Source organism: Equus caballus, chromosome 1, assembly GCF_041296265.1.
Source record: "Equus caballus isolate H_3958 breed thoroughbred chromosome 1, TB-T2T, whole genome shotgun sequence".
Lineage (NCBI taxonomy): Eukaryota > Metazoa > Chordata > Mammalia > Perissodactyla > Equidae > Equus > Equus caballus.
This window is the reverse complement of record NC_091684.1, coordinates 161,156,409-161,182,652: the sequence shown is the minus strand read 5'-3', so window position 1 is coordinate 161,182,652 and position 26,244 is coordinate 161,156,409. Positions and strand designations below refer to the sequence as shown.

Here is a 26,244-nt window from a genome sequence, read left to right as displayed (position 1 = left end):
GAGGCTAGCAGCCCTGATTGTCTTAAAGGCTGCCTTCCTGAGTGCTGGAGCCTCAAGGTCTAGGAAAGGCTAGGCAGCGTGTGGGGCACAGGAGGAGCCCCTCAGCCACACACCAAGGCGGGGTTTCTCCTCTGGCAACTAGGCAGCCCCAGCACTCAGGGGTGCTTCTCTCCACCGAGGCGTGCTCGGCCCAGCCCCTCCCTGGGCTGCTCCCAGCGCTCTGGTGACTTGACACTACCGTTTTTGCTGCTGTTCCTTTTACCTCCCAAAGCTCCCCTCCCCCGCCTGAATTGGGAATGAGGCTTTGTTCTGGGGTGGACTCAGCATTTCTCAAGAACCTACTATGTGCACAGCCAGTGCTTACTGAAGTGAAGCCCTATCCCGGCTCTGGCAACACAAGGTGCTCAAGACACAGCCCCTTCCCGCACCTCAGAGGGACCTCCCACACCTCCGTGTGACCTCCGCCTGCTGTGCCCACCCACCCTGCTGACCCCGCGAGCGTGCTCGGGCTTGGGAAGGCACGTCTGTGGGTGTGAGACGGAGCCAGAGCATTCGGTGACTAGAGGGAAGCCAGGTAAGTGTCTGCGCTTGGTCCCATCCTGGCTTGGGGACGCGAGGGAGGGAGTCCAGCCGGGGCTGTCAGGCTGCCCGTCCCCTCTCCCCTCCCCCAGAGAGCTCTGATGTTCCCCGCGGTGGTGGAAGAGGGTGTGTGGGTGTCAAGGACTCACAGACCAGGCTCTGCTGTCAGCTGGAAATGGATGAGGGTTCCACACTCTGCTTCTGAGAAGGGTGAATTAAGAGCTGGAGTTGGGGGCGGTAGGTGAAGGGGAGAAAGAGGAAAAAGAGATGCGGGTGAGGGGTTACCGAGCCAGGACCGACCTTGCTTGAAAGGAAAGGAGACGTGGCAGGCAGGGAAGTCGGAAAGATGAGGCAAGGGCGGGAGGGGCTTCTCAGCAGTCGGGGCCCTTTCGCTGGAGTCTGGGGCCCTTTCTGCAGGAAAGGGGGGTTGTCCTCTCTTGATTTTCGGCTGGTCTTCCCGAAGCTTTGCCCTGGGGGCAGCAGCCGCTGGCGAGGGTGGGGTGTTCCTCGGCCTGCAGTTTTCTCCAGTGGGGGATAGGGGAGAAGAGGGAAGAGGGATGTAGAGGGGTGACGGCCTGGGTGGGGGCGAGGTAAGATTTCCCGGGGGGGTGGGGTAGCAGCTGGGGGATTGGGGCTCCAGGGTCAGGTCACCATGGGATACGGGCTCAGGCTCGGTAGACGAAGAGAAAAATCCAAGAAGCCGGCAAAGAAAACCAACCCCCACCACCACCCTTGGCACCGTACCCCTCCCCCCAGGCCCCACCACTCCCCGCACCGCCTCCCCCGGCCGCCTCGTGCTGCCCCCTGCGTTGGGACGACCGACCGACGGTTCTGATTGGTCGGAGATCGGGAGGGGGAGCCAAGGGCCGGATTGGCTGGCCGGGCCAGCGCAGGGCGGGGTGGCTGATTGGCGGAGCTGGCCGAGGGGCGCGCAGCTGATTGGCTGGGGACGAGGAAGCAGGAAGGAGGGCGGCGGAGGCTCCGCTCTCGGGGAGTTTGTGGGGGAACCGCGAGCGGCGTAGCGGATCCCGGAGCCCGGCCCCCGCCGCCCGCCCGTCCGGCTGCCTGCCCCGCCCGTCCGGCCCCCGCCGTCCGCCCGCCCGGGCCAGGCGCACCCGCCCCCCCCGACGGCCCCGCCCGGCCGCGGCCCCCGCTCCGCCCGCCCGGCCCCGGCCCCCAGGAGGAGGCGCTGACGCAGCAGCGTGGAGCCCGGGAATTGAGCGCCCCCGGGGGGTTCCAGCCGCCGGATTCCAGCCCGGCCGGGGCCTGCGGGCGCCCAGAGCTGCGCCGTCCGCGCCGCCGTCCCGGTGAGCTAGAGGCCGGGGTCGAGGAGGGGGGAAGGGGCGAGCCAGCAGGAGGGAGCGAGCGAGGGAGGCAGACGAGTGAAGGGGAGAGGACTGGCCGCCCGTCAGCGCGCCCCACCGAGCGCGCCGCGCCGCCGCCCCCGCCAGCCCGGGAAGGGACGGACGGACGGACGACGCGAAGCAGGTGCGGCCGCCCGCTCGCGCCGCCTCCCTCCCCCGGGTCCGGCGCCACGGTCCCGCCATCGGGGAGCGCGGCGCGCCTCGAGGTGACAGCCCCCGGGGGGCCGCCCGCTTCGCAGGCCGGGGGCGGGGTGGGTGGCGGCCGCAGGGTGGCAGCTCGGCCGGGAGGCGGCGGCGCGGGCGTCCCGGGCCGCGGAGGGCGGGAGGACGCCGGTCGTTTCCTCGCCGCGGCGGAGCCGGCTCGCCTCGGAGTGCGCGGGCGGCGAGGCCCCTGCCCCCCCGCTGCGCCCCCTCCCCCTTCGCGGTCCCCGAGGCAAGGGGCCGCGGCTGGGGGCGGCGCCGCGGGATCGCCCGCTCAGGGTGGGGGGCGCCCTCCCGCGCTGGGAGCTGGCCGGTTATTACTGGATGGGGGACAGAGGATGGGGGCCGCGCCGGGGCGGGGGCTAGTGTAGACCCGACCTGATCGGGCTGGGAGGAAGGGAGGCGCCGAAGACGGAAGGGAACCGGTTCGAGAAGCGAGTGTGGGCCGCGGGAGGCCCGGCGGGGACCGTGCGGAGCGGCGGCCGAGTCCGAGGTGGGGCGGGGGGATCGAAGTTGTCAGACCGCCTCCAAGTGACAGCGGGACCCCGTGCTCGCGGCCCGGCCTGGTCATGCCCTGCCCGCCTCGCCGCCTCTCCTCCGGGGCGGGGGGCCGGGTCAGGTCGAGCCCGAGGGGCCCGCTTGGCGGTGAAGCGCCGGACAAAGGCGGCGCCGGAGCGGGCGCAGGTGGTGGCGTCGGGGAGGGGAGCGGGTCCGAGCCACCCACCCCGAGGGGCGGGCGACAGGGCCGGACTCTGCCCCGGGGATTGCGGGGGCCGGGGCGCCCGCCGGGAGGAGCTGCGGCACTGGCTCACCGCACCAGCCGCGGATCGCTTCGCCGTTCTGGGAAGAGAGGGGTCGACCCGGCCAGGGCAGAGGGGCAGAGGTGGGGGTGTGCACACGGTGGGCCTGGCCGGTGGCGATCGGGTTGCTGGACTCACCGAGGCGACAGTGCAGTGAGCCGCTCTAGAGTCAGCCAGGAATGAGGGGTTTCAGAAAGCAGAGTCTGCCCCTGGGCAGAGGTTTAATCCCACCTGGGACATCTCCTAGTCGACATGTCAACAGTCCTAAGAGGGCAGACGACCAGTTGTATTGGGGCCTAGGAGATACCCCCAAATGTGCTCCAGCAGTCCGTCCTGAACTGCCTTCAGCACTTTTCTTTAGCCAGAGAAGGTACCCATGCAGGGAAATGAGAAGCTGGGTTTATACATCCAGGCAGGCATTTAATGACTAAATAAAAAAGGTTTCCAGACCTTTTTACTTTGTGCCACCTGAGATTTTCCTTCCTACTCTCTCCACCCCTATGTCATCTGAATAAAGGAGAAAAGGGCACCACATGTCCTGGAGGGACACCACTGTCCTTGGCCCACTGGAGGACACTTGGAAACCAGTGGCTTAAGCTATAAGTCCCTCTAACCCCACCAGTCACCAGTTCTAAACTGGGTGCTGTTTTCCCAGTTGTAAAAACCCATTCAGAGCTCCCACGCCCCCTGGTGTGACCCCATACCTAATGGAAAAGTTGGGACCACAAAGACAGAGAAACTCCGGCTGTTTAGATTGTGGTCTTTTGCTGAGAATCTGGGTTTGAGCCCTACCTTACGGAGCTATTGGTTACTAGCTGCCCCCAGCTGTGGTTGGCTGTAGCCTGCCCTGGGAAAGCTGCCTGTCAGCCTTGCCTAGGATAGGCATAGAGTTAATTCATGGCCGCCCTCCATCCCCCTTCCCAGGAGGGTCTAGACCCCAGGCTGGGTGGAGCTGAGACTTGTGGGAAAGGGAGGTATTACCTCATGCAGGAGACTAAAGTTTGTTCTGAGAGAATTTAATTGTATGTCTAAGATCCAGAGAATGATGAAGAATCTCAAGGCCTTTGTGCCTTCTCTGGACTACACAGTATGTGATTTCTTTTGGTGGCAGTCAGAAGGGGGTGACCTGGTCTGGCCACTGGAATATAAAGGGGAATTGCCAAAACAACATTTTTCTCTTTGACAAGCTCTTTACCTGGTAGGAGACTCACGTCAGTGGAATCAAGTATTTGGGAAGATTTGCTCTGGAGAATTTAGTTTCTATCATTTTTGCACCTTCCTCCTTTTCTTCCTTTCTGTTGCCCTCCTGTCCCCATGTCAGGCCTGTGTTGTTATTACAACCTTTCTTTCCCTCCTGCTTCCTCTAGTCCTTCTGATCCAGTCTGTAGACGGCTGCTAGATCATTCTTCCTAAATCACTCCTTCCCCCATGTTGCTCTCCTATCCGCAGACTTGCAATGGCTCCCCTTTTTCCTGCAGTCTGACCCTAGACAGTGTCCCCTAAGGCTCTCCCCTGGCTGTGTCATGCACATTTATCTCCCTGCATCTTTGCTCCTGCTCCCTTCCCCAGTTGTCCCCATTGAGGAGCCCCTCGCCTTCCTCTCCTCCCACCTGAACCCTTCCCATCCTTCGTCTCGCTGTCACTCAGGCCACCAGGCCAACATTGCCTGCCTCTGTGATTGTGACTCTGGATTTATAACATGGTGTGTTTTTGAGTGGTTTTGTAGGTTGGAAGTTTCTTAAGGACCGGGACAGTATGAGTGTTAAACCTTGGTGTGTATGTGTGCGTGTGTTTGAACGTTGTGGAATTTCTGCTATAGTGCTGTGCACCTTGTTTTTGTTGAATGAATAAATGCAGTTGGCTGCTTAGTTGGGTGGGAACAGAGGGGAAGCCTTCCCTTCTGCTTCTCCAGAAATGCTCAGTATGGAGTCCTTAGTGGTTTCCAACCTTTTCTGTCAATGGCATGTAGATAGAGCACGTTTGGGGTACTTTTGCATGGGGAGCAAATGAAATTTAGATGTTGTTTCTGATATTCTGGCTGGGAAGAGTCTGTCCTGGGGATTGCTCACATGACACCATATAGACATGAATTGGAAAAGGGCTGTAACCCTGTTTTCCTCCTACCCTACCAGGCCATTCTCTCCACCCGGCTTTGCTGCTCTTATGCAATTTTCCTTGTTGTCCATGCTAAATGAATCCATATGTTTTATCTCTTCTCAATCCTGGGTGTAAATGAGGGAGAAAACATGGTTCTGAGAACAGAAAAGAAAAAGACTGCTGAGTCTGGCCTGTGGATGGGACTTTTGGGACTGTTGTTGGAAGAGGTGTTTATAGGGGCATCGCTGGCATGGAAGGCATGATCCGCCCCACATTGGACCCATCAAAAAGGAGAGCTATCATCCCAGCTCTTAGAACTTCTGTTTTTGTTTACCGTCAACCCTGGCCATGGGGGAAATGGGAGAGAGAACTGGTGACTGGTTTGAGTCTAGACAGTGAAAAAATAAATTCTGCATCCATCCCCTTTCCCCCCAAACCTCCCTTTTGTGCCCCAGTTTGATGATTAATGGACCAGCATTTCCCTTCCAAGCGGGAAGGCCACCCCTCACAGTTGCCATGGCGATGCAGACCGCTCCCCGTCAATTAAAAAAAAATCCCTACTACTTCTGTTCTCCTTGTTTCTACTGTAGCAGGAGACAGGAGACAAGCTGCCTCAGAATGCATCTCCTGGGCTCTCTCCTGAACTGCTCAGGCTGATTTTACTGCGTGCCCTAGAACACAGTCCTTCCTCTCTTTAGGACATTTGCCTGAGTTTCTTCACCCTGAGCAAATTGTGCCCTTCTTGGATCCAGCAGGCCCTGGAATACTTCTGTGAAGATGCAGAGAAAATTACTGTTTTTTTATTAATCTGCAGTGCAAATCAAAAACCAGAAGGAGCCCTCTTGTATCTTTTCATTTTGGGTTAAAAAAAAAAAATCTCCTCCACATCTTCTCTGTTATGTAGAGATGTAAGTTGGGAAGGATTTTGACATCCATAAAGAAAGTTTCAGTAATCCTGGAAGGAATTCAACCTTCCAACGTACGTACTTCGCATTAGAGTTCTATAGGGATATTCAGTTTATTTATTTTCATTCCTCGTCACCTCTCTGTCCTAGCATTCAGGAGGAGTTGTGTGTTTTCATTTTATCTGTTGTTAGTCCTCTTGGCCTTGCTCCTGCAACATCTGGCCTCAGCGCCCTGTCGCAAGGTGAGTCATTAAAGAGAGGGGAAAAAAAATCTTAAGGAAAAAAAGTCTCTGGAGTTGAGAAGTAGCCTGTGTTGAACTAAGGCTGCCAGCCGAAGCTGCTGGGTTTATGGAGCATTATACGAACAGCCCCAACATTAAAGGGCCTCCTTTTTATGAATGGGTTGTGAAGAATGTAAATAAAGCAGCATCTCTCAATGGGGAAGCATTTTACATAAGCAGTACTACCCCAGCCCAAGTATTTATGGGAATTGGCTAGCACAGTCTGGCAAGAATCACTTTCTTTGTGAACTTGCCATTGTGCTGGGGACTTCGGAGGGACAAGGAGAGTATGCTTCGATACTGAGGGCAGCCTCAGCTCTCCTGCTCAGCAGGTCCCTTGCCTTGACTTGGTGGGCCAGCTCATGCCTAGAAGTGCATGTTAACCCTGAAAAGATGGAAATACAGAACGTAGATAAGAGCTCATGATAACTAGAAGCATAGAGTCCTGGTGCCTGGGGTCCTGAGATTCTGCAGCCCCTCACCCTATGGGTTGTTTCGACCTCCCTGGGACAGGGGACACGGAGGTCCTGGATGATGAAATCCTGCCTGGTTTTATGGGAGGCACCTAACTGGAGTAAAATGGACTGGTTTGAATTTCAGCTCCTTTATGTTTTTCCTGCCCACCTCCTGGTACCGCCACTAATGAGCAGTAAACCAGCTAACGGGGAGGAGGAGGAAGAGCAGTGGCGGCTGCGAGGCTGCAGACGGACTGCTCGGGGCTAGACAGCCCGACAAGCGCCGTTGGCTCCACTGAGCTGGCTTTGCAGAGCTGCTGAGCACCAGCCGGGCCCTGGGGTTCCAATAGGGGCTTGATGCCCTGCACTAGACCACTTGGTCTAGAAGCTGGGGACCAAAGGACTGTGGGTTTGGTGAGCAGGCCTCAGGGTGAAGTCACAGCCAGGATTTTGGGCTGTGTCCTGGGAAGGATTTTCATCCAGATTCCATTTTTCCCAGTGGGAAACACCTGCAAGGATGGTTGGTTATTCACCTGACTCAGCATCTCACACACAAAAAATAAAAAAATAACATTGTCCTTGAGATCCTCTGCAGGGCCGATCCCCCGGGAATAAAAGAATGGGTTTGTCTCTCAACCTCTCTAAGATTTGAAATGGGGACTTTTTTCCGAGGCACCATGACCAAATTACCTGAATGAAAAAATGACAGGTGACTCTTCTTAGTTAACAAGGTCAGTGCCAGGCAAGAACTGGGTCTACATCTTTTTTTCTCCCATCGGTGTGTTTTCCAGTGGATTGGAGGGGCGAGGTGCTTTGACTCCCTGTCCTTGGTTAAGAGGATGGGACCTGGGGTGTTTCCACCTTTTGTGACCCCCAGATCTCACCTGGAGTGGTGCTGACTGCTCCTGCGTCTGTTCCATCCCCAGTGTTTGTTTGGTCCCCCACCCTCCTTAGCTGCAGCTCTTTCAGCTTCCAGCCTGTGGAGGAGAGGGGTGGCTCACATTGAGGTGCTTCTCCAAGCCCAGCTACCTGTCTAAAATGTTTGGAGAAAAGTCAGTTTTTTAATCACATTTTCATCTGGCCAGGTGGTTTAGAGATGAATTATTAGTTTTTAGAGAGTCTTTGTAGAAATCACAGGAAAGGTATTAAGGTGCTACTTGATGCCAGGATATCCTGACGAGTATGCTGGAAGGAAAGATGGAGCCACATTTCCACTATAGCCAGGGTGGGCAGGCCCTCCTCGGAAGTGAGGGGGGTCCCCTGCTGTATGCCTGGAGGGGTTCACACAGTTGGAACAGTATGTAAAAAAGAATTGTAAAATTGATGAAGTGACTGTAAGAGATAATCTTCAGAGAAAATTGAAAGGACTTGGATCTGTTTGGCCCAAAGAGAGGTAGCCAAAGGGCAGTTAATATGTCTTCGAATATTAAGATGGCTGTTTGGTGTGTGATGACCAAATTTCAGTCGTCATTGCAGGTCGGGCTGGAGGAAAGAGATTTGATCTGACTCAAGAGATGTGGTTAGATGCGTGGGTGCGGTCTGTCGACTTCTTTTCTGGATTTACTGTAAAATCAAGACAACATATCTTTGAAAGCCATACCCCCTTTCTAGGCTATAAAGTGGGTTTGTTTCCAAACTGCAAGTAAGAGTTAGTTGGGAACTTTGAGCAGACTTTTCTGTAGAAGCACTTTGTAAAATTATGCGTACCTTCCGTGGCCAGCCCACAGTTGCCTTTAGTTGGAGTACCTCTTCAGTTCCTTTGTGGTGAAAAATCAGGAAAAACTAATAACGTATTAATGCCAATAATTAAAACAGCACTGAAAAACAAAATGGAATGTGCAAGTGTCTGTCTAATGACAGTCTGTGACCCAGCCACTGTCCTGTATTGCAGTGGGGGTATGGGCTTGGGAACCCACACCACACACGCAGGCTTTGACCCTGGATGGCGCGGGAGTGTGGGCAAGTTCTTTTCCCTCTGTTCCTCTGTTTTCTCCTCGTTCAGATGAGATAACAGCTAGGGCGTGAGGTGGCTGTGAGGATAAATGAGGGTGAATATCGTGTGCTTTGAGTGGTGTGTCGGGCGCATAGTGAGTGCTTGACAAACATTAGCCATCCTGTTAGACTAGAAGCCTCTGTGGTGAATCAAGAATTCCCAGCCCTGCACACTTAGGGGATTTGGGGACTGATAATGCTAACTCTGGTTCTTCGCTGCTCAGTTCACCTTAATATAGGTGACATTCTTTGTCTTGATAGAAGTGCTACCCTTGCTCAGTGGTTTGCAGTAAGGAGTGAAATGAGAGGAATATTTTCCTGAGATAGCTGGGCAAGCTGGCAGAGAGAAGGAGGATGTGCTGTGTAAATATGAGAGATTTCTTGAAGTAGCCCTCTTGAACTTGGATTACATTGAAAAGGCCTGGTGGACTCGCAAGATGGGGGAGAATGTGAGGTCAGAGTTTCTTGTCCAGGGCTCCACGTGGTGCCATCAGTCTAGGGTAGATGGGGTGGGGCGAGTGGGCAACCAGATCTTTATTCATTCAGCAAGCTCTTATTAAGCCCTGCGGATGGCTCTAGTGGCAAGAAAGGCAGAGCCCGCCTGTCCTCATAGTTCTTGCATCCTCACGGCGGGGTGGCACTAATCGGTCAGTCAGTTAGGTGTGAGATATTCGAGTTGGGTGCCTACAACTCTAATAGGGTCTGCCTTGTGGTTCTGCTTGTGCTGGCAAAGTGTTGGGAAGGCCTGGTCTCGCGTCTTGTTCCTCATGGCTGGCTCATTCAGGAGGTTAGCACTCTGCTGGGGACGCCAAGGACAGAGCTCCCCTCTTGACCTGGTTGGCCGGTTTCTTCTGTTCAGGACAAGAGATAGCACCTCCAGTCTTGGCAAGCCATCTTAGAAATCTAAGTTATTGGTTCCTGGGGTGTCCTGGTGGTTGAACAGTACATGTGTACCCTTTGCCACCCCAGGCAGGTGCCTGGAGCAGGCAGGTGAGCTGTTGTGTATTTTGAAGAATGATGCATCTGTAGCCTGAGCTTTCCCCCTGGGTCCATTGAGGGCCTGGTGCTGAGCGTTGGGGTGCCCTGTCCCTATTCCTGTTTTATGTCTCCCTTGCTGTTAACTGCCTGGAGCAAATGAGTCCTGCTCCAGGAATAGATTTACTTCTGGTTCAGCCTGGGTAGGAGGGTCTGAGGGAGTCTTGCCCCGATGCTCCCTTGTCCCCCAGCCTGGAGTAGTCCTATGTGGAGCCAGTAGGGGTGAGTGTGGGAAAACTTGCATTTGTTTCCTGCCCTCAAGACTTCAGCTTTTGTCTGCTACCTCTTCCTGCATCCGAGTGTTTGTGAAGTGAGTTTCTTAGACTGCTGTCTACCCCTCCCTACTGGGCTCTTCTCCCCTCAGTACAGCTGGCATGAGGTCGGCCCTCAGTAAGTGTCTGAGTCCCAGCTCGGATGTACCCTCTGTGAAGCTGCCATGGAGCTGGAGCTCTCCACCGAGCCCCAAGCTCTCCATCACAGCCCCTGTCGCACTGTCTTGTCCTCTTTCTGCCAGCCGGGCTCCAATTTCTTTTTTTTTTTTGCATTTTTCTTCAGCACTTAATACTTGACATATGGGGGAAAGAATGAGCTTGTATTGAGCACCATTGTATACTGGGTACTCTGCTAGGCATTTGACAGACAGCCTTATTTAACTTGATCCTCATAACAACCTTGCTGTGTATAGATAAGGAAACCAAAGCTCAGAGAAGCACAGGCTGTTGACCAAGCCCACTTAGGATTAGCAGCAGCACGAAGTGGCTTCTAACCCTGTATGGGTCTTACCTCTGCTGTGTCGAGCTGTGGCGAGGGGCCAGCAAGTGTTGGCTGCGTGAGCAAAGGTCACAAGAGGTGCCGGGTGCCTGGGAATGAGCAGCGGGGGCTGTGGCTTAGCTGGAGCAGCACCTGCAAATACAAATCTGCCTCGTGCACACAGGAGCTGTGCACTGGGAAGAAGCTAGGGGAAGGCAGACCGCCTGAAGTAGGGAGGTGTGCCTTTAAAGAAAGCTTCTAAAGACTAATTTTGTATTGCGCTTGATCACCTTATGATTTGTCACGTTCAAGTTTCTTAAAGTCGAGCACTGTGGTATGCTTAAAATAGCAGTGGTCTCTGTCCACTGTCCTAGCTCAAGGGTCCATGTGTATATATCGACTTCTAGATCCAAGAGGTAGTCTCATCTCTCTCACTCGGCCCCCTACCTATCGGAAGGGCCATGTCCTAAGACTAAGGCACTGGCAGTTTCCAGTGAGAAGGTGGTTCCAACAACTCTACTGTTCATGTATTTCTGTACTTAGTTGCGATTCTAATATAAAATGGAGAATCTACTTTATAGTCTGAGTTAAAACTCCTCTTTTCCCACTGAGCTTTGTGTTCCTTTGTAGTTACAAGAGATGGGATGTCTGGCTTTGTATCTGGAGCCAGAAGTAAGTGGAGGGTTCTGGACACTTGGGTGCAGCTCTGGGCCTGTGTGTCTGGGCTAAGATGGTCAGAGTGGACAAGAGTGGCCAGAAGTGGGGCCTGGCTGATGCATCAGACTGTATGTGGGGTGGGTGCGGACTTTCCCTGCATGGCCGCTCCACGGCTCTGAGCTCCTGGGAGCCGCCAGTGTGAAACGTGAGGAGCAGGTGGTCTGACAGGCTATGGATAGGCTTGGTGCTTCCAAGGGGGGCGGGCCCAGTTCCTCAGATGGCCACCAGACCTGAGGGCAGTCTCTAAAACAGGCTGTATCCAGACGGGTTAGGCCAGTTCCCTTTGGTTGGGCGACGTGCTTCCTGCCCAGGTAGGTGTTCATAGGGTCCTGGCCTGGTTGTAAAGTGCGTTGAATGCCCGCAGCAAATGAGGCTGAATGGGCACCAGGGAGGTGGGGCTGGTGGCCATGGCCACTGCTCTCTCCTCAGGGACGGCACCCTGGGGCATGAGCTCTGTGCTGCCAGAGAACTCTGCTCTCTGGGTGCCTGCACCGGCCGCAGCCAGATGGCGGCAACAGGCAGAATGTACACCCTCCGACCCCGTCCCCTGGGCCTTTAGCATCTGCAGATCTCGCCTTTCACCATCCAGGTGAATGTTTCTCGGAGGCGCAGAGCGTTGTTCAGGATCTGTTGGGATACAGTTTCTGCCCCTGTCTTGCTCTGTCGTAAAGTGAACTCTCCACAATTCATCCCACACTGGGTCCTGCGTGGGAAAGGAGCTGCGTCGCCATCCTTCCCTGGGGTTGGCACTTGCGTGTTTCCATGGACTGGGGGCCGAGCAGGGTGCAGGTGCAGGCTGGGTTTTCAGATTTCTCACAGCGGAAGCTGGCTTCCCCACCACTCTGGCTCCTGCTGTGGGGAACGGCCCAGGCTAAGGGCAGCAGGCTCCTCTCCTCTGTTAGTGGGTCTGGAAGAGGGGAGGGATGTTGGCCTGCCTGCTTCCTACCCTGCTAGGCTCCTGCACGGTGACTCTGTTGTCCTCACCCCTGCTCTTCAGTAAGGTTCATTTCGATGTGTCCGTTTTAGATGAGGCATCTGAAGTTCAGAGAAATTAAGTAAGTTCCTCATGAGGGGCAGAGCTGGCATTTAAACCCCGGTCTGCCTGACTCAAAGCTTGGTTCTTTCCCCTTGACCAGCGCTTGGGGGTTCAGGAGCTCCCAGCTGCGTCTTTACCTGGCTTTAGTGTAAGAATTTGAGCAGCTTCCCCTCTCTGTTTTGCCATGAGTGCCATCAGCTGAGTTGAAAAGAAGAGGAGCCAGCCTTTGTGCCCTTGCTGCTTTTCTTTTCTCATAGAAGATTCAAGAAACTCAATGCTGAAGAAAAAGTGTTATTCCTTTGGGGGAGGGGGAGGTTATTGCAGGACACATTGCAGAGGAGGGCAGTTCTTAACTCAGGGCCACTGTGGCTTTAGGTGTAATTGGGAGGCGGCTTGGGTCAAGGCCCTTCCTGGCCCTCACCCAGGTGACCACCTGGTCTGCCTTTGCCTAAGACCCCCCCTCAATGCGCACCTCCCATTAACAATAAACCAAAAAGACTGAAAAGCAAAATTTAAAGTGCAGTGAGTCAGAGAGGTTTCAGGAAGGGCAGTGGCAGAGCCCTGGCTCCTGAAGCCCTAAGAATGGGCATGGGGCTGCTGCCTTGAGCTGGGTAAGTAAGGGGGGAGCCACGGTCAAGGCTGAGGACCACTTCCTGCCCCAGGGCAGCCTCTGCTTGTGGGAGACATCTGGGCTTGACTTGCTGGTCTAGGCCCCCCCCTCACTTTCCCCTCAGTGATGCCCACAGCCCACACTCCTCCAGACATCTGACCCTCCCTTGCACACCACATCTTGGGTGTGCTCTGCCCTCGCTGGTGGGGGGTGATGTCCTGTGCAGCTGCAGCTTGAGGGCAAAAGACGCGTTCTCCCTCCCTTTCTGCTTCTGTGGAGATGGCTTCTCCCAGCCCTGGGCAGGCCTGGGGCAACACAGGCCCAGACCTCCCCATGACACTTCAGCTGGGCCTCATCTCCCTCCTCCATTTTAAGACCCTGATGTGCCCAGGGCTGAGATGGCCCCTTTGCTGTCTTTAGAGTACACTTGGGATTTTGGTTTCAACCTGTTGTCTGGGCCTCTGACTCAGACCCACCAGCGGTGGGCCACTGTCCTTCACAGCAGCTGGCCGATTGCTCTTCAGAGCTGGGGACAGTCAGACTGACTTTCTTCAGTGAGAGCTTGCTTGACAGGGTCTAGGTGAGGGATAATATGCCCTGGGGAGGCCCTCCTAGGAACCTTGTCCCAGGAGGGCCTGGACTCCCTGTGCCTGGGAGGACAGGGCTTCCCGGAGAGGAGAAGGGTAGTGCAGAGAGAAAGTTCCTAGTTGAGGCAGTGGATACATGGGAGGGACAGGACAGCAGGAGGATTGGCAGAGCTGGAATGGGAACCAAGCCTATTGCTTTCCCGGGAGCTTCTTCCCCAAAGGAGCTGGGCCACCCCTTGCAGGTTAGAGGGACCCCTTGCAGGTTAGAGGGGCCCCGGCAGGCTGGGAGCCCCCTCCACCCAGCCCCACCCAAGGGAAAAGCTGCAGCCAAGGTTCTCACACGTCCAGCTTCAAAGCATAACTCACCTGCTCTCCGCGGACTGGGGTACAGTAAGGCAGGCGGCGGAGACCCTAGCCTCTCCTCGGGACAGTGAGTGGCGTTGCTGTCTTAGGCACCACATGAAAGCTAGGCGTTGTTTCCCTTGTGTGTTCAATGGCCTTGGGCGTTTTTAGTGGGCGAGGGGAGATTTGGCAATGTTAAGGGAGGCTACCTGGAGGTGCTTACGCTTGATTTGGAAATGTGACTTGCACCCTGTGATTCAGAGCTTTCCTGGGATCGTCAGCCCAGGGACAGTAGGTGTCCCTCAGGGACTAGAGGGCTGAATGGGAGGTGAAAGAGCAAGACTCTCTACAGGGAACAAATTCCAAGGTTCTGGAGACAGGCTCCTGAACATGGAAGGCCCTCCTCCTAGCCGCTCCTTGCTTGGGACCTTTTGCGTGTTGAGAGGACAAGACTGAGAAGTGGGCAAGTGTCCCAGAATCCTGGGCGTGTCCACCCATGCAGCCAGTCCACCGGCAAACTGGCGGGGGAGCGGGAGCAGGCCAGCCACCCCTCCGCTGGAGCTCCTCCGCTCGCCAGGCTTGGAAGCACCTCCCTGTGCTTGTTCTCCCATCTCCCCCTCCTTACTGTGTACATGATGTCTGTGTCCTTAAAGGCCGCAAGCCCAGGTGACCTCAGCCTTGGCCCCCACCATTCCCAGGCCTGACTTCTCTGGTAACTTGGGGCCCATTGAGGGGCTTTGGCCCCTCAGCTGTGTGGTCTGTTTACTGTCCTCTGTCTCCAGGCCCTTTGAGGGTGGGCCTCAGCTTTCCTAGGAAATACAGATGTGCTTCTCCTTGCTGCTACTCCTCCACCTCCGGCACAGCGTGCCCTGCATTTGAGAAAAGGGCGTGTGGGTTGTAAGCAACAGATGCTTTTTTTTTTTTTTTTAAAGATTTTGCTTTTCCTTTTTCTCCCCGAAGCCCCCTGGTACATAGTTGTGTATTTTTAGTTGTAGGTTCTCCTAGTTGTGGCATGTGGGATGCCGCCTCAGCATGGCCTGATGAGCAGTGCCACGTCCGCACCCAGGATTCGAACTGGCGAAACCCTGGGCTGCTGAAGCAGAGCGTGAAAACTTAACCACTCAGCCACGGGGCCGGCCCCAACAGATGCTTTTGAGAGTGAAAGGAGGCATTGCCAATAAGCGTGCTGAGCAAACAAGGATGGGCAGGCACCCTGATTAGAAGCAGGGACAAGTCTTAGGGAGCCTAGCAGATGCCTGGGATTTTGTAGGAGCTCTCCTGTCTGTGCTTCAGGAATGAATGGGTTTGCCTTCTGTGACTCTGCGTCTTGCCTGGAGCCTGGTCTGTGAGCAGTGGCAGGTCCCTGCACGTGGCCAGAGCGATGCCTGGCACGCTGCCCCCCTTTTCCAGTTTTCCAAGTCCTTTCTTGGGGCCGAGGAGTGCCCATGCTGCCCTCAGCCTGGTTTTCTGAGCCCCCTTTCTCAACTAGTGCAGCACGTCTCCGGAGAGAAGGGACCCAGTGACCCCGGCCGCTGGCCCAAAGCCACAGGAGCGAGCTGGGCAGGGCTCAGGAGTCCCTGGGAGCCCTCAGGCTTGGGGCCGTCGGGGTTAAATCCTGGCCCAGCAGGGACTGCTCTCAGCTCCTTGGGTAGAGTGAGTGCGAATAACAACAGCAGTGGGGAAAGTAAGCTGAAAACCTGGGCCTGCTGGGTGGGGAGGGGTCGCAGGGTGCCCGGGTGCCCGGGAGGCCAGAGCCTTGTCTGGCACCTTACTTGGCGGCCCCTTGCTTTGGGTTGGGGAGAAGGTAGGGAGTGAGCAGCTCAGTCATCTCTGACCAGACACTGACACCCGCACCCCCAGTCTTCATTGCTTTGGCTGTGCCAGCTTCTCGCACACAGCCGGCTCTGGCCTTTTTCATTCAGGACGGGGACCAGGCTGCCCCAGGTATGATGGGGGTCGGGGGAGTGTTTGCCAAGCAAAAGTAGGAGATGATGCCTGGTTGTGGGCATTTTCTGTCAGGACTCTAGGCTTCCTGTGACTCCTCCACCCTGCCCCCCGTCTGGCATCTTGCCTACCAGGAGAGAGAGCCGAGGAATAGGACAGGACTAACAAGGCAGCCCCAGTTTGTCCCCTGAGTTAGTTCTTCTCTTTGATACTTTCTTTTCCCAACTCTTAGTGGCTGGTGGGAGTTTAAAGCTATACCACAGATCTAGTGTGTGGTCCCTGGCTTTCCTACCTGGTAATGCTCATCTCAGCCTTACCGACAGCCCTTCCCCAGGCACTGGCACAGTTTGGGCTGCCCTTCCCTGGAGTTGAACCAAGGTAGCCTAGCTCCTAGGGTTGGCTGAGGCCTCCCTTGACCACAGGCTCCTCAAAGCCAGGGCTCTACCCTTTGGGGGCTTTCCCGACAAGACCCAGGTTATGGCTGTTCTGCCATACGTGCCAGACAGGGTGTCCTCACAGACTGGACTTTGCCTCCCCCACTGCCCAGTGAGCAGTTTCCTTATCTCAGCTCCTCACTGTCCACTCCTTATCCTCCTGTGGCCAATCTCAGAGACCCCGAGATGGGGGAGGGGTTAGTAATGCTTTTGAAGGAATAGAGGGGCTCCCACCACCCAAGTCCCCACCCTGGCCTGGTGTCTTCAGAGCTTCCTGTCTGGCAGTGAGTATCTGGTGGCAGAACAGGTAGAGAGAACAGAGAGCTTTGCCCCCAGCTCCTTATGTCTTCTGACCCTGGGGTCTGCATTGTTCTGTGGGCTCTCCAAGGGCTTAGTTCAGAGAGGGACCCTAGGCTAAAACGAGAGTGAGGCAGCCCGACCCTGCTAGACCTTTGCCCTCTGGAAGAGGTGTCCTGGGTAAATCCAGCCTGGAGATGGGGTGGGGATAGGCCAGAATTACTGTGTGAGGGGGATGCTGGATGGGCTGCCATCGGGGAGAAAGCAGGCAGGGCTGGCCAGGGTGGGCCTCTCTCATTGCCTGCCTCCTGTCCTGCAGATCGGAGGATACTCCATGACACACACTCGGAGGAAGTCCCTTCCCATGCTGAGTTCGGGCCCCACCGGCCACCAAGAGCCCCTGCAGATGGAAGGCAGTAATATGGAGCAGGGGGCAGAAGATGTGGAGCCAGGCATGCCTGAGAGCCCAGGGCACCTCACAGGGCGCCGCAAGAACTACCCACTGCGTAAGCGCCCATTAGTTCCTGAGAAGCCCAAGGCCTGCAAAGTGCTGCTGACCCGCCTGGAGAATGTGGCTGGTCCACGGAGTGCAGATGAGGCTGATGAGCTGCCCCCTGACCTGCCCAAGCCCCCTAGCCCGGCCCCATCCAGCGAGGACACTGGCCTTGCCCAGCCCCGCAAGCGGCGCCTGGCCTCTCTCAATGCTGAGGCCCTCAATAACCTGCTGCTGGAGCGGGAGGACACCAGTAGCCTGGCGGGCACCCGCCGCAGTCGAGGGGGAGACCCTCACCGCAGCCGGGACCGCGACAGGGCCACTGGGGGCTGGTCCTCCAAGAAGCGGCCCCGACCTGGGGACCTTGGAGGAGGAAGTCGGGACCTGTCCCCAGAGCCAGCACTGGATGAAGCTGCCCGCCGAGATGGTGACCCAGCTCCCAAGAGACTGGCCAGCCTGAATGCAGCTGCTTTCCTAAAGCTGAGCCAGGAGCGGGAGCTGCCCCTGCGGCTGCCTCGTGCCCATCCTGAAGCTGACGGGCGTTCCACTGAGCCAGCGGCACTGAAGGCCCCGAGGCCAAAGTGGGCCAAGGTCAATGGCAAGAACTGTCCCAAGGCCCGGCAGGGGGCTGGCTCTGGGGAGGCTGCAGGGCCACTCAGCTGGCAAGGATACCCTGAGGAGCCATGGCCACCTGCCACCCTTCGTAGGCCATCCATCCAGCCACCTTACCAGCCCTTGACTAAGGGTCTGGAGGGCCCCTTGGGTCTGCGCTCCCACCTGCCCCTGCTCATGGGTGGGCAGGCAGCCCTGAAGCCGGAACCTGGGCGCCCAGGCGAGGAGTCACCTGCCCCCAAACAGGAACTGCACCAGCCCTCTTTCCCCACACCCCAGCTGTCCCCGCTGCCGATGCCTGGCAACCCCGCCGATTACAGTGGCCTGTGTGGTCGGCCTGAGCTCACTGAGCTAGGCAAATTCTACCTGTACTACAGCCAAGAGGGGCTGCAGTGTGGGGGCTACTCCCTCTGCCCCATGCTCCCCGAGGGCAAGCTGTCCCCAGTGGCTGCACCTAACGAGGGGCTCCTCTTGGCCCCAAGCTCAGTGCCCGCAGGCAGCCCTTTCCAGCACCCTGCCTGGGGCTCTCGCTACTGCTCCAGCGAGGACTCTGGAGTGAATGGCTACAGCATCTGTGAAATGTTGCCCTCGTCTCTTACCCACATTGGCACTACCTGTGGCGGCTGCCCCTACAAAATGCCTTTTGCAGCAGGTAAGTCTTCCTCGGGGTGGGATGTACCAGGGAGTCTCTGCAACCTGGTGTCCTAGGAGGGTGGGGCTGCTTGGGGTCTGGCTCTTGCATGGGAGGGAGAGGTCTTTGAGAAGGGAGCATTCTCCTAGTTTTGTGGCCCAAGCCTAGGAGCATTCCCAGGAAAGGGGCATGTTTAGCTCTTAGCAGCCCTGCTCTGTCCCCGCTGTCTATGGAGATTTGTTGGCCTGGCAGTTAGGTAGCCTTGTGGTGGAGGGAGGGAGCAGAGAGGGCCTCTCCTCCTTCCCTATAGGGAGACTCATTCTTAGTCTCTGAGTGCAAGATTAATATTGAAATTAAGCTTTTGCTAAGTTGTTCCCATGTCCCTTTAGCCCTCCTCAAGAAAAGCTAGAATTCCTTACTTTCCAGAAGCCCAGACCCTCTTCTGCATGCTGGCCAAGTTCAGCATTCATGGGAAGGGTGGTGGGGACCAGGCCCAGCAGGTGGTGCCAGCTACAATAGTATACAGACTTTGAAAGAGAGTGGTGCCCAGACTTAGCATCACCTTGCTAGGGGCGGATGGGGTGGGCACACTCGGAGAACAGACAAGCAGAGACCCTGGCACAGGCAGGGTGCTGCCAGACCCCGTGGCTTTGGTGTCTGCCTTCCCAGCAAGACCCAGACACCTGAGAGGCTCATGCTGCAGCTTATGAGATACCCCTATGGTGAGCTCTCTTCCCCCAAACTGGCAGGAGTGTCCTCACATGCCTCTCCAGGCCCCCTTCTTGGCTCCCTTGTGGAAACAAAGTGACCACAGCCATCCTGGCTGGCAAGCCTGCCCTGCTGCTGGGGGAGTGAGTGGCCAGGCCTTCCCAGGGCTTTCCCCCGCAACCCGTTCTTGAAGGGGTCTATAAAACAGCTTTATAGACCGGTTGGCTCTGGCCAGACTGGTTGTTGCAGATTCTGCTGTGAGTTGGAGCTCTAAGAAGTGACAACAGACTTCTTTCTGGGCTTTTCCTTCTCTTTCATGCCACTTTCCGAGTCTAGACACCTAACTTGGGGGACCTGAAACCCTTATCCCTCCTCTCTTCCTGGGGCATTACGTCCCCGGCACTGTTCTAAGCACTTTATATAGGAGGGCATGTAGCATGTCATTGAGCATAGACTCTGGAGCCAGATTGCCTGGAGTGAAAGGTTTTCCCCCATTTCCTTAGCCACGTGACTCTCAGACAAGTCAGTAACTGCTCTGTCTCTCACTTTCCTTAGTTGTAAAATGGGGGTAATGGTTCCTACCACATAGGGTTGTAAGGATGAGACGAGTTAATACATTGATAAGAAAAACACCTAGGACACACTATATGATATTCACTACTACTATTTCTATTGCAAGGCTCTGAGAGGTAAAGTGACTTGCTGGAGGTCACACAGCTAGTAAGTGGCAGGCCTGGGATTCATATCCCAGGCTGTCTAACTCCAGATCCCCTGCTCCTAAGCGCTGTGGAAGCCTTAGAGAAGATGAAATCACAGCTAGAGACACTGTTCTCTTTATCTCCCCTTCTTTCAGGCTAGAAGGGGAGATGGAGATGTCTGTGGACCAGTCTCCAAGGTCAAAAAACACTCTTAGCCAGTCACTCTGACAATCTACCTTAAAGGCTCCTGACCCCCACCAGCCACCTCAGTGGCATTTGGGTCCACACTCAGAATTAAGACAGGGGCAGGCCCTGAGAGCAGAGGGGCCAGGGGAGTTACTGCTTGTCCTCACCTGGCCTGACCCCCTCTCTCCTTTTTCCAGAAGGCTGTAGGTCCCTGGGCCAGCTAGAATTTCCTCTCCCAGAAGCCGGCCACCCTGCCTCACCTGCCCACCCTCTCCTGGGATGCCCTGTGCCCAGCGTGCCACCTGCAGCAGAGCCCGTCCCCCATCTTCAGACACCCACCTCGGAGCCCCAGACAGTAGCCCGCGCGTGCCCTCAGAGCGCCAAGCCTCCTAGCGGTTCCAAGTCAGGTCTGCGCACGGGCTCCAGCTGTAGGCACACTGCGAGGAGCAAGGCTGCCCGCAGGCCCAGCCACCCCAAGCAGTCCCGCGTCCAGCGCCCACGCCCGCGTCGTCGCCGCCGCCGCCGCACCAACGGCTGGGTGCCCGTTGGGGCTGCCTGTGAGAAGGCTGTCTACGTCTTGGTGAGTGCAGCTCTTTGCTGATGGGGACAAGGGAGGGTGGCAGTGGGGGACCCAGGACCTGCAGTGAGGTGGGTCTCAGGAACCCCAGGCTCTAGCTACTCTGTGAGGTGACGAGGGGCTCCAGCTCACTTGGACTCCAGGAACCAGTCCTGCTGGCCCAGCCTGCTCCCCCAGCCTCTAGTGGTCTTGTATCATGCGCCTTGGGGAGGCCAGAGGATGCACAGTCAGTCACAGCTGGTGGCTGCCATCTCTGTCACTGACTCTCAGTGAAGCCATCTGAAGTATCTTCACCTTTCATCCCTGCTCATGCTGTCCCTTGTATCCTGGATTATAAGATGCAGGACTTGTGTGGAGGCTCTTTAGATAAGTACGTATAGGGGATACTGGGGTAGGCAGAGAACCATAGTGATATGGGAACATCTGGGATCATGAAAACAATGTAGGCTAAAATTGATTGAGCACTTCTTAAGGGCCAGAACTAAGCTAAGCACTTTGCTTGCATTATCTGCTTTCATTCTCACCACTCCCTTGTGAGGGACAGACCCTGTGTTCCTAAGATTATCCTCATTTCACAGATGAGGAAACTGAGGCTTAGTAATCGATTCAGTAATTTGCCCAAGGTGACACCACTTACAATGATGGTTTAAGGGTCAAACCCAGACTGTCCCATTAGGAAGCTTCAGGACCTACCCAATGCTAGGGCTTGGAATGAGAGAGCCAACTGTTGGGGGTGTGGTGGACACACTGCACCCCAGAAGCTTCAGGCCACTTTTCCACCCCTGCTCCCGTTTTTCATCCTTTCTCCAACCATGGGGATTCCCCATCCTGCCCCCAAAAGCCAGCCTTAGGGAGAAGGGGCCATCTGCAAACTGTTGTTGCAGTTTCTCAGTCCTCGGTGGTTTGACTGCCCTGAGGAAAGCGTAGAGAGGACGTAATCCGCTCCCTCCCTCCCTCCTCACTCTGAGGGTGGCCCCACACAAGCCTATTTGTGTCATTGGTTTGTTGCTCAGGATGAACCCGAACCAGCCATCCGAAAGAGCTACCAGGCGGTGGAGCGGCACGGAGAGACGATCCGAGTCCGGGACACTGTCCTCCTCAAGTCAGGCCCACGAAAGACATCCACACCTTATGTGGCCAAAATCTCTGCCCTCTGGGAGAACCCTGAATCAGGTAGCCCCCTGCCTGTTTTGACCTGGCCCTAGTCTCCCCGTGTTCTTGGCACAGAGTCTGCCTTCCACTCGGCCAGCATCTCTCTGCTGCTGAGGGCTGCAGATGGCCTTGTGGCTTGAGTTGGATCAGCTTATTAACCTTTCCAGCCACCAGGGCCTGGGCACCTGTCCCCCTAGCTCACCTGTCAGTGCCTTTTCCTCTTTCTTCCTCCATGCTAATAGCATTCCAGGCCACTGAAGGCCAGGCTTGGCCTGGGGCAGGGGACATGGGTGGCTGGAACCTGCGGGATTGGCCCAATCACTAAAGTTGGATGAGCCTCCAGGGCAGGTGGCCCGGCCTGCCTGCCTGTCTAAGTAACTCTGGGGTTGCCAGCTCAAGCCGTGACTGCTTCTCTTCTCCCCCCAGGAGAGCTGATGATGAGCCTCTTGTGGTATTACAGACCAGAGCACTTACAGGGAGGCCGCAGTCCCAGCATGCATGAGGTGAGCCGCTGGGCACATGGGTCAGAGAGGGCAAGGGTGGCAGAGGGAGAAGTTGTGGCACTATGAGCATGGTGTTGGGGAGGCAGCCATGGGCAGTCAAGTCTCTGGACTCATCACCTTGGATGCCAGAGAACCTGGGGAAGGGCCTGGGTTTTAGCCTCTTTCCGAATACTGCCCCAATTCACATTTCAAAGGGAGTAGTAACCTTTGTCTTAAAAGGGAGGCAGAAAGGGAACCCTCTATGGCAGAGGGTGCCAGAGTGGGAGCAAGCAGATTTGTCCTCCTGGCGACAGGAAAGGAGAGGTGGAGCAGCACGCCTGTCTGCTCTGAGACTGTCTGCGGCGTGAGAGGGAGGGGGAAAGACTCCTCTTGACACCCCTAGGCGCTCTACCGAGCAGTGTGCGAGGAACGGTAATGTCTCTGCCCCGTCTGAGCTCCCTGTCACTTTGTTTCCCTCATTGAGACTTCTCATCTAATCAGTTCTCCTCTCCATCCCTGGGCATGGGGTGGAGGCCGGGAGCCTGATGACAGTCAGGGGCTGGAGCAGACACCTGGCGGGATCTAGGAGGAACCTAGGAGGAATGCCTTGGGGTGCTAAGTGAGGAGCAGTTAGGCTGAAATTCTGGGAAGCTCTCACTTTCTGGGCACTAGCTGGAGTTACCTCAGGTCAAGAGTCCAGCAGAGGGCTTAGTGTCTGCCTTGCTCCTGGAGCTGGGTGCTTCCAGCCCTGGTAACCAGCCCCTCCTCTCTCCCTTTGAGCCTTTGCAGAATGAAGTCTTTGCATCGAGACATCAGGACCAGAACAGTGTGGCCTGCATCGAGGAGAAGTGCTACGTGCTGACTTTTGCCGAGTACTGCAGGTGGGTGGTGCCCTGCACATCTGCTGGCTTCTCCCCTCAGACTCTCCAGGGCTGTTTGGGGGCTGCCTGTGATCCCCAAGAGGATCTTACTCACTGGGCCTGACCTCCCAGAACTTTCTCCCTCATAGCCTGCTTCCACCATCTAATTTTTGTAGAAGAAAGAAGAAAAATTGTTTCCTCTCTGAGACAGGGTTGAGGAGGTTACAGTACTGCTCTCAGAGAAAGTCACTGAAAGCTGGCAGGTGGTTGGGAGGGAGGCCCCAGCAGGTGTGATCCCCTAGTGACAGAGAAGATGGGCTGGCAGTTGGCAGGACAGAGATGGAGGCAGCATCAGCCCTTGCAGGGGCAGGAGGGGATGTCCCAGCTCCCTGGGCAGGGTGGGGAAGGAATTGGTCTTCCTGCAAAGGTGGCTGTGGTAAAGACAGCAAACGGTGTGTCACTGCAGATTCTGTGCCATGGCCAAGCGCCGAGGTGAGGGCCTCCCCAGCCGAAAGACAGCACTGGTGCCCCCCTCTGCAGACTACTCCACCCCGCCACACCGCACAGTACCCGAGGACACGGACCCTGAGCTGGTGTTTCTTTGCCGCCATGTCTATGACTTCCGCCATGGCCGCATCCTCAAGAACCCCCAGTAGCCTCCTCTCGCCCACACTGGGCTGCCCACGGCAAGTGGGGCTCGGGGCAGGGGGCACTGCTTGAAGCACAGCACTTGGTTAAGGGGCCACAGGGGCCTGAGGTTGCTGGCCTGTGGTTCTCTTGGGGGGGGAGGGCAGGGGCCCCTTTGGGTTCTGGGCCCCATGGGAGGGAAGGGGAGGCCAGGGTATAAGAAAAGCACCAGAGCTTCTCAGCTTGGCCCAGGGTACCTGTTTGTGGTCCCCTGAGCAGAGACTCCTGAAGAAGCAGTCTTCCCTGAGGCTGGGCCAAGCCTGAGGGGCATGGGGCCCTGGAGGGGCGGGTGGGGGGTCCTTCAGGAACCAGGCCAAACAGGCCTTTCTTTAGCCTCCCCTGGGCCCTTCAAGAGGGAGTGGGAGCCAGCTTTACCTCACCCACTGTGACCCGCTGCTTCCCCATCAGCCTGGGACCAGGCTCTCCCAGATTCCGGCACAGCTCCGAGCTCGTTCCTTTGAGGCAGAGAGAGCCAGAGTCTGGCTTCCAGAGCATTGACTTCCTTTTCCTGGACTTGGGGCCTTTCCCTAGCTTTCCTCCTCTGCCCCTGCAGTAGCCCCTGGTGCTGGGACAAGGTACCCGGCCCTCACAGTCCTGGGTGTGGCCCACTTGTGGGAGTCAGCTTCCTGTCCGCCTCCTGGTGAGGGTGGCCCAGCAGGTCTGGCTTCCCAGAAGTTAACTGATCAACATGGGGTTCGTTTCAGGGCAGAAGGGAGCTGGGAGGGGGTGGGGGGCAGGGGGCAAGGAAAATTGCTACCTGATTTATTGAAGACTTTTCCTCTTGCCTTACTCTTGGAGGTTCTAGGAAACCTCTTGCAGAACTTCACACATGACTCTTCAAGCCACACCCACCTGAAATCAAACCAAAGGAGTGCTGTGGCTCCCCTTGCCCTGCCACCCCCTCCCCTAGTCTTTTGTAGATTGCACTAATTTACATCCCAGCGAGAATCAACACTGTATCAGTCCGCAGACCTGCTGAGCTGCAGCCACTCACTCTAGGAGCTAAGGACCTGCATTTTCAGTTTGTTCCTGTTGCCCAGGGGCCCTCTTCTCACCTCATGCTGCTCCCCAGAGTAGATTAGGAGGCTCAGCCAGCTCCCTGCTGTCCTTGCCAGGGCTAGACCCTGGCCCTGGGGCTCTCTGTGAGGGAGCTGGAGCAGCCCGGTTCTTTCCTATTTGTACCAAAGAGGAGCATGGTTGGAGACGGAGGGAGAGGGACACAGCGTGGCTTGGGCCTGGTGCTGGGAACCTGCTCGTGAGCACTCCCATGGGGTACACCCTTGGGGACAGAAGACAAGGAGGACAGCATTGAGTCCTCCTCCCCTACGGAGAGGCAGACATAGACCCCGCAGGCTGAGGAGGTGGCGCTGGTGAGGACAGGAGCTGGAGAGGGAGGTAGAAGCAAATCAATCGTGAGGGCACTCCCTCCGAGCAACCCCCTCCCCCGTGCTGCCCAGAGAAGACCTGCTGCTCCTGATTGGCCACTGGGCTGGGAGGGGGGAGGCCTCGGGGCTTCTGAGGTGAATTTACACATGGGAAGCCCAATCCCAAACCCGGAGGGAAGGGACTTGGGTCCCCTTGTATTGAATAAGCTGTTTAGAGGAAGGCATCATCAGTCCGGGAGGGCCAGGCAGTAAGAGAGGCTGGTGAGAGTGGCCATGGGGGTTCTGAAGAGCCAGCCTTGGAGCCAGCTCATTCCCAGGTGCTGAGCCCTTGCTGCCAAGGGGCCCAGCCTCACCCAGCAGGAGAGGAGATCAAGGCCCCTCCTCCCAGGAGGCAGGGTCTGCTGCCCAGAACTTAAATGCTTTTGAAATCTCTTAGATGTGGAAATATTTTTTCGAACCTGAAAATGCAGCTGGTAGAATTTCAATGGAAGCATAATTCATGTAAAATATATTTTAGTTGATATTTTGTAAAATGCACTTTTTGTGTGTGTCGACCCTGGTTTCTCAGATCTGTATTTCAGTGTTTACAAGGGAGGGAGGACCTTTCCTCACCTCCCTTTTGACAGAGATTAGAAGTACTTCTTTAAGAAAAATAAATAAATTTGAGAAATTGTATTGATTTAGAAAAGGATCATTTCCTGTGTGTCCTGTCGTCTTTGTGTGTGGGTGCAAGGGGTTCACCACTCTATTTTGGGGATCCCTCTTAACCTTTACAGTGCAGGGGCTCACTGAGGCCAGTAAGCAGAGAGGGCAGGAAAAATCAGAGGGAGGAGGAGAGGCGGCGGGAGTGGGAGCTTATAGTTGACTTCCTGGCATTGTGGTGGCCAGAGCCACCTGCCTGGACTGTGAAATCCTTGGCTTGCCAGCCCTCCCCTGGTCAGTGACCTAGGAGCTGGTCGCTGAGTAGGTGCATGGTGAGGCTATCATCTCGTCACCTTGGGTCATGCTCTTGGAACTGGCTAGCAAAAACTGTCCCAGGGCCTCATATCTAGCAACTGGCACTCCTTGCTGAGGGAGTGAAGACCATTTCATGGGGCCAAGGGTTTATGACTGCCTGGACCCCGGCTCAAACCAGCCCCAGCCACAAAGCCTCTGTTGACTGTGCTCAAGGTGGGGCAATTCTAAGGCCATGGGGACTCCTAGGAGGCAAAGCATGGCTGCTCCACCCTCTTCTGCATCTTGGTAAGGACATCTGGGCAGGTGCGTTTCCACTGAGGCTTTCAGTGGCATGAACACCACCATGGACTATAGCACTGCCATCAGTGTGCTGCCCACAGGAGTCCCATG

The 26,244-nt window shown here is 56.2% G+C and overlaps 1 protein-coding gene across 8 annotated transcripts; it reads left to right on the top strand.

Moving 5' to 3' along the window:
• The first annotated feature begins 203 nt into the window (after window positions 1–203).
• BAHD1 (bromo adjacent homology domain containing 1) lies at window positions 204–25,588 on the top strand. Of its 8 annotated transcripts, none has more exons than XM_070271891.1 (7): window positions 204–574; window positions 16,746–18,183; window positions 19,952–20,334; window positions 21,345–21,504; window positions 21,910–21,986; window positions 22,755–22,846; window positions 23,292–25,588. In XM_070271891.1, exons 2-7 carry the CDS (start codon window positions 16,761–16,763, stop codon window positions 23,479–23,481), a joined length of 2,325 nt encoding a protein of 774 aa, XP_070127992.1. In that variant the 5' UTR covers window positions 204–574; window positions 16,746–16,760; the 3' UTR covers window positions 23,482–25,588. The 8 variants fall into 8 exon arrangements, with proteins under 8 accessions (XP_070127992.1, XP_023475759.1, XP_070127973.1 ...); XM_023619991.2 differs by having other exon boundaries at window positions 231–574; window positions 22,746–22,846; XM_070271872.1 differs by lacking the exon at window positions 204–574 and adding an exon at window positions 731–816 and having other exon boundaries at window positions 22,746–22,846.
• Window positions 25,589–26,244: the final 656 nt, after the last annotated feature.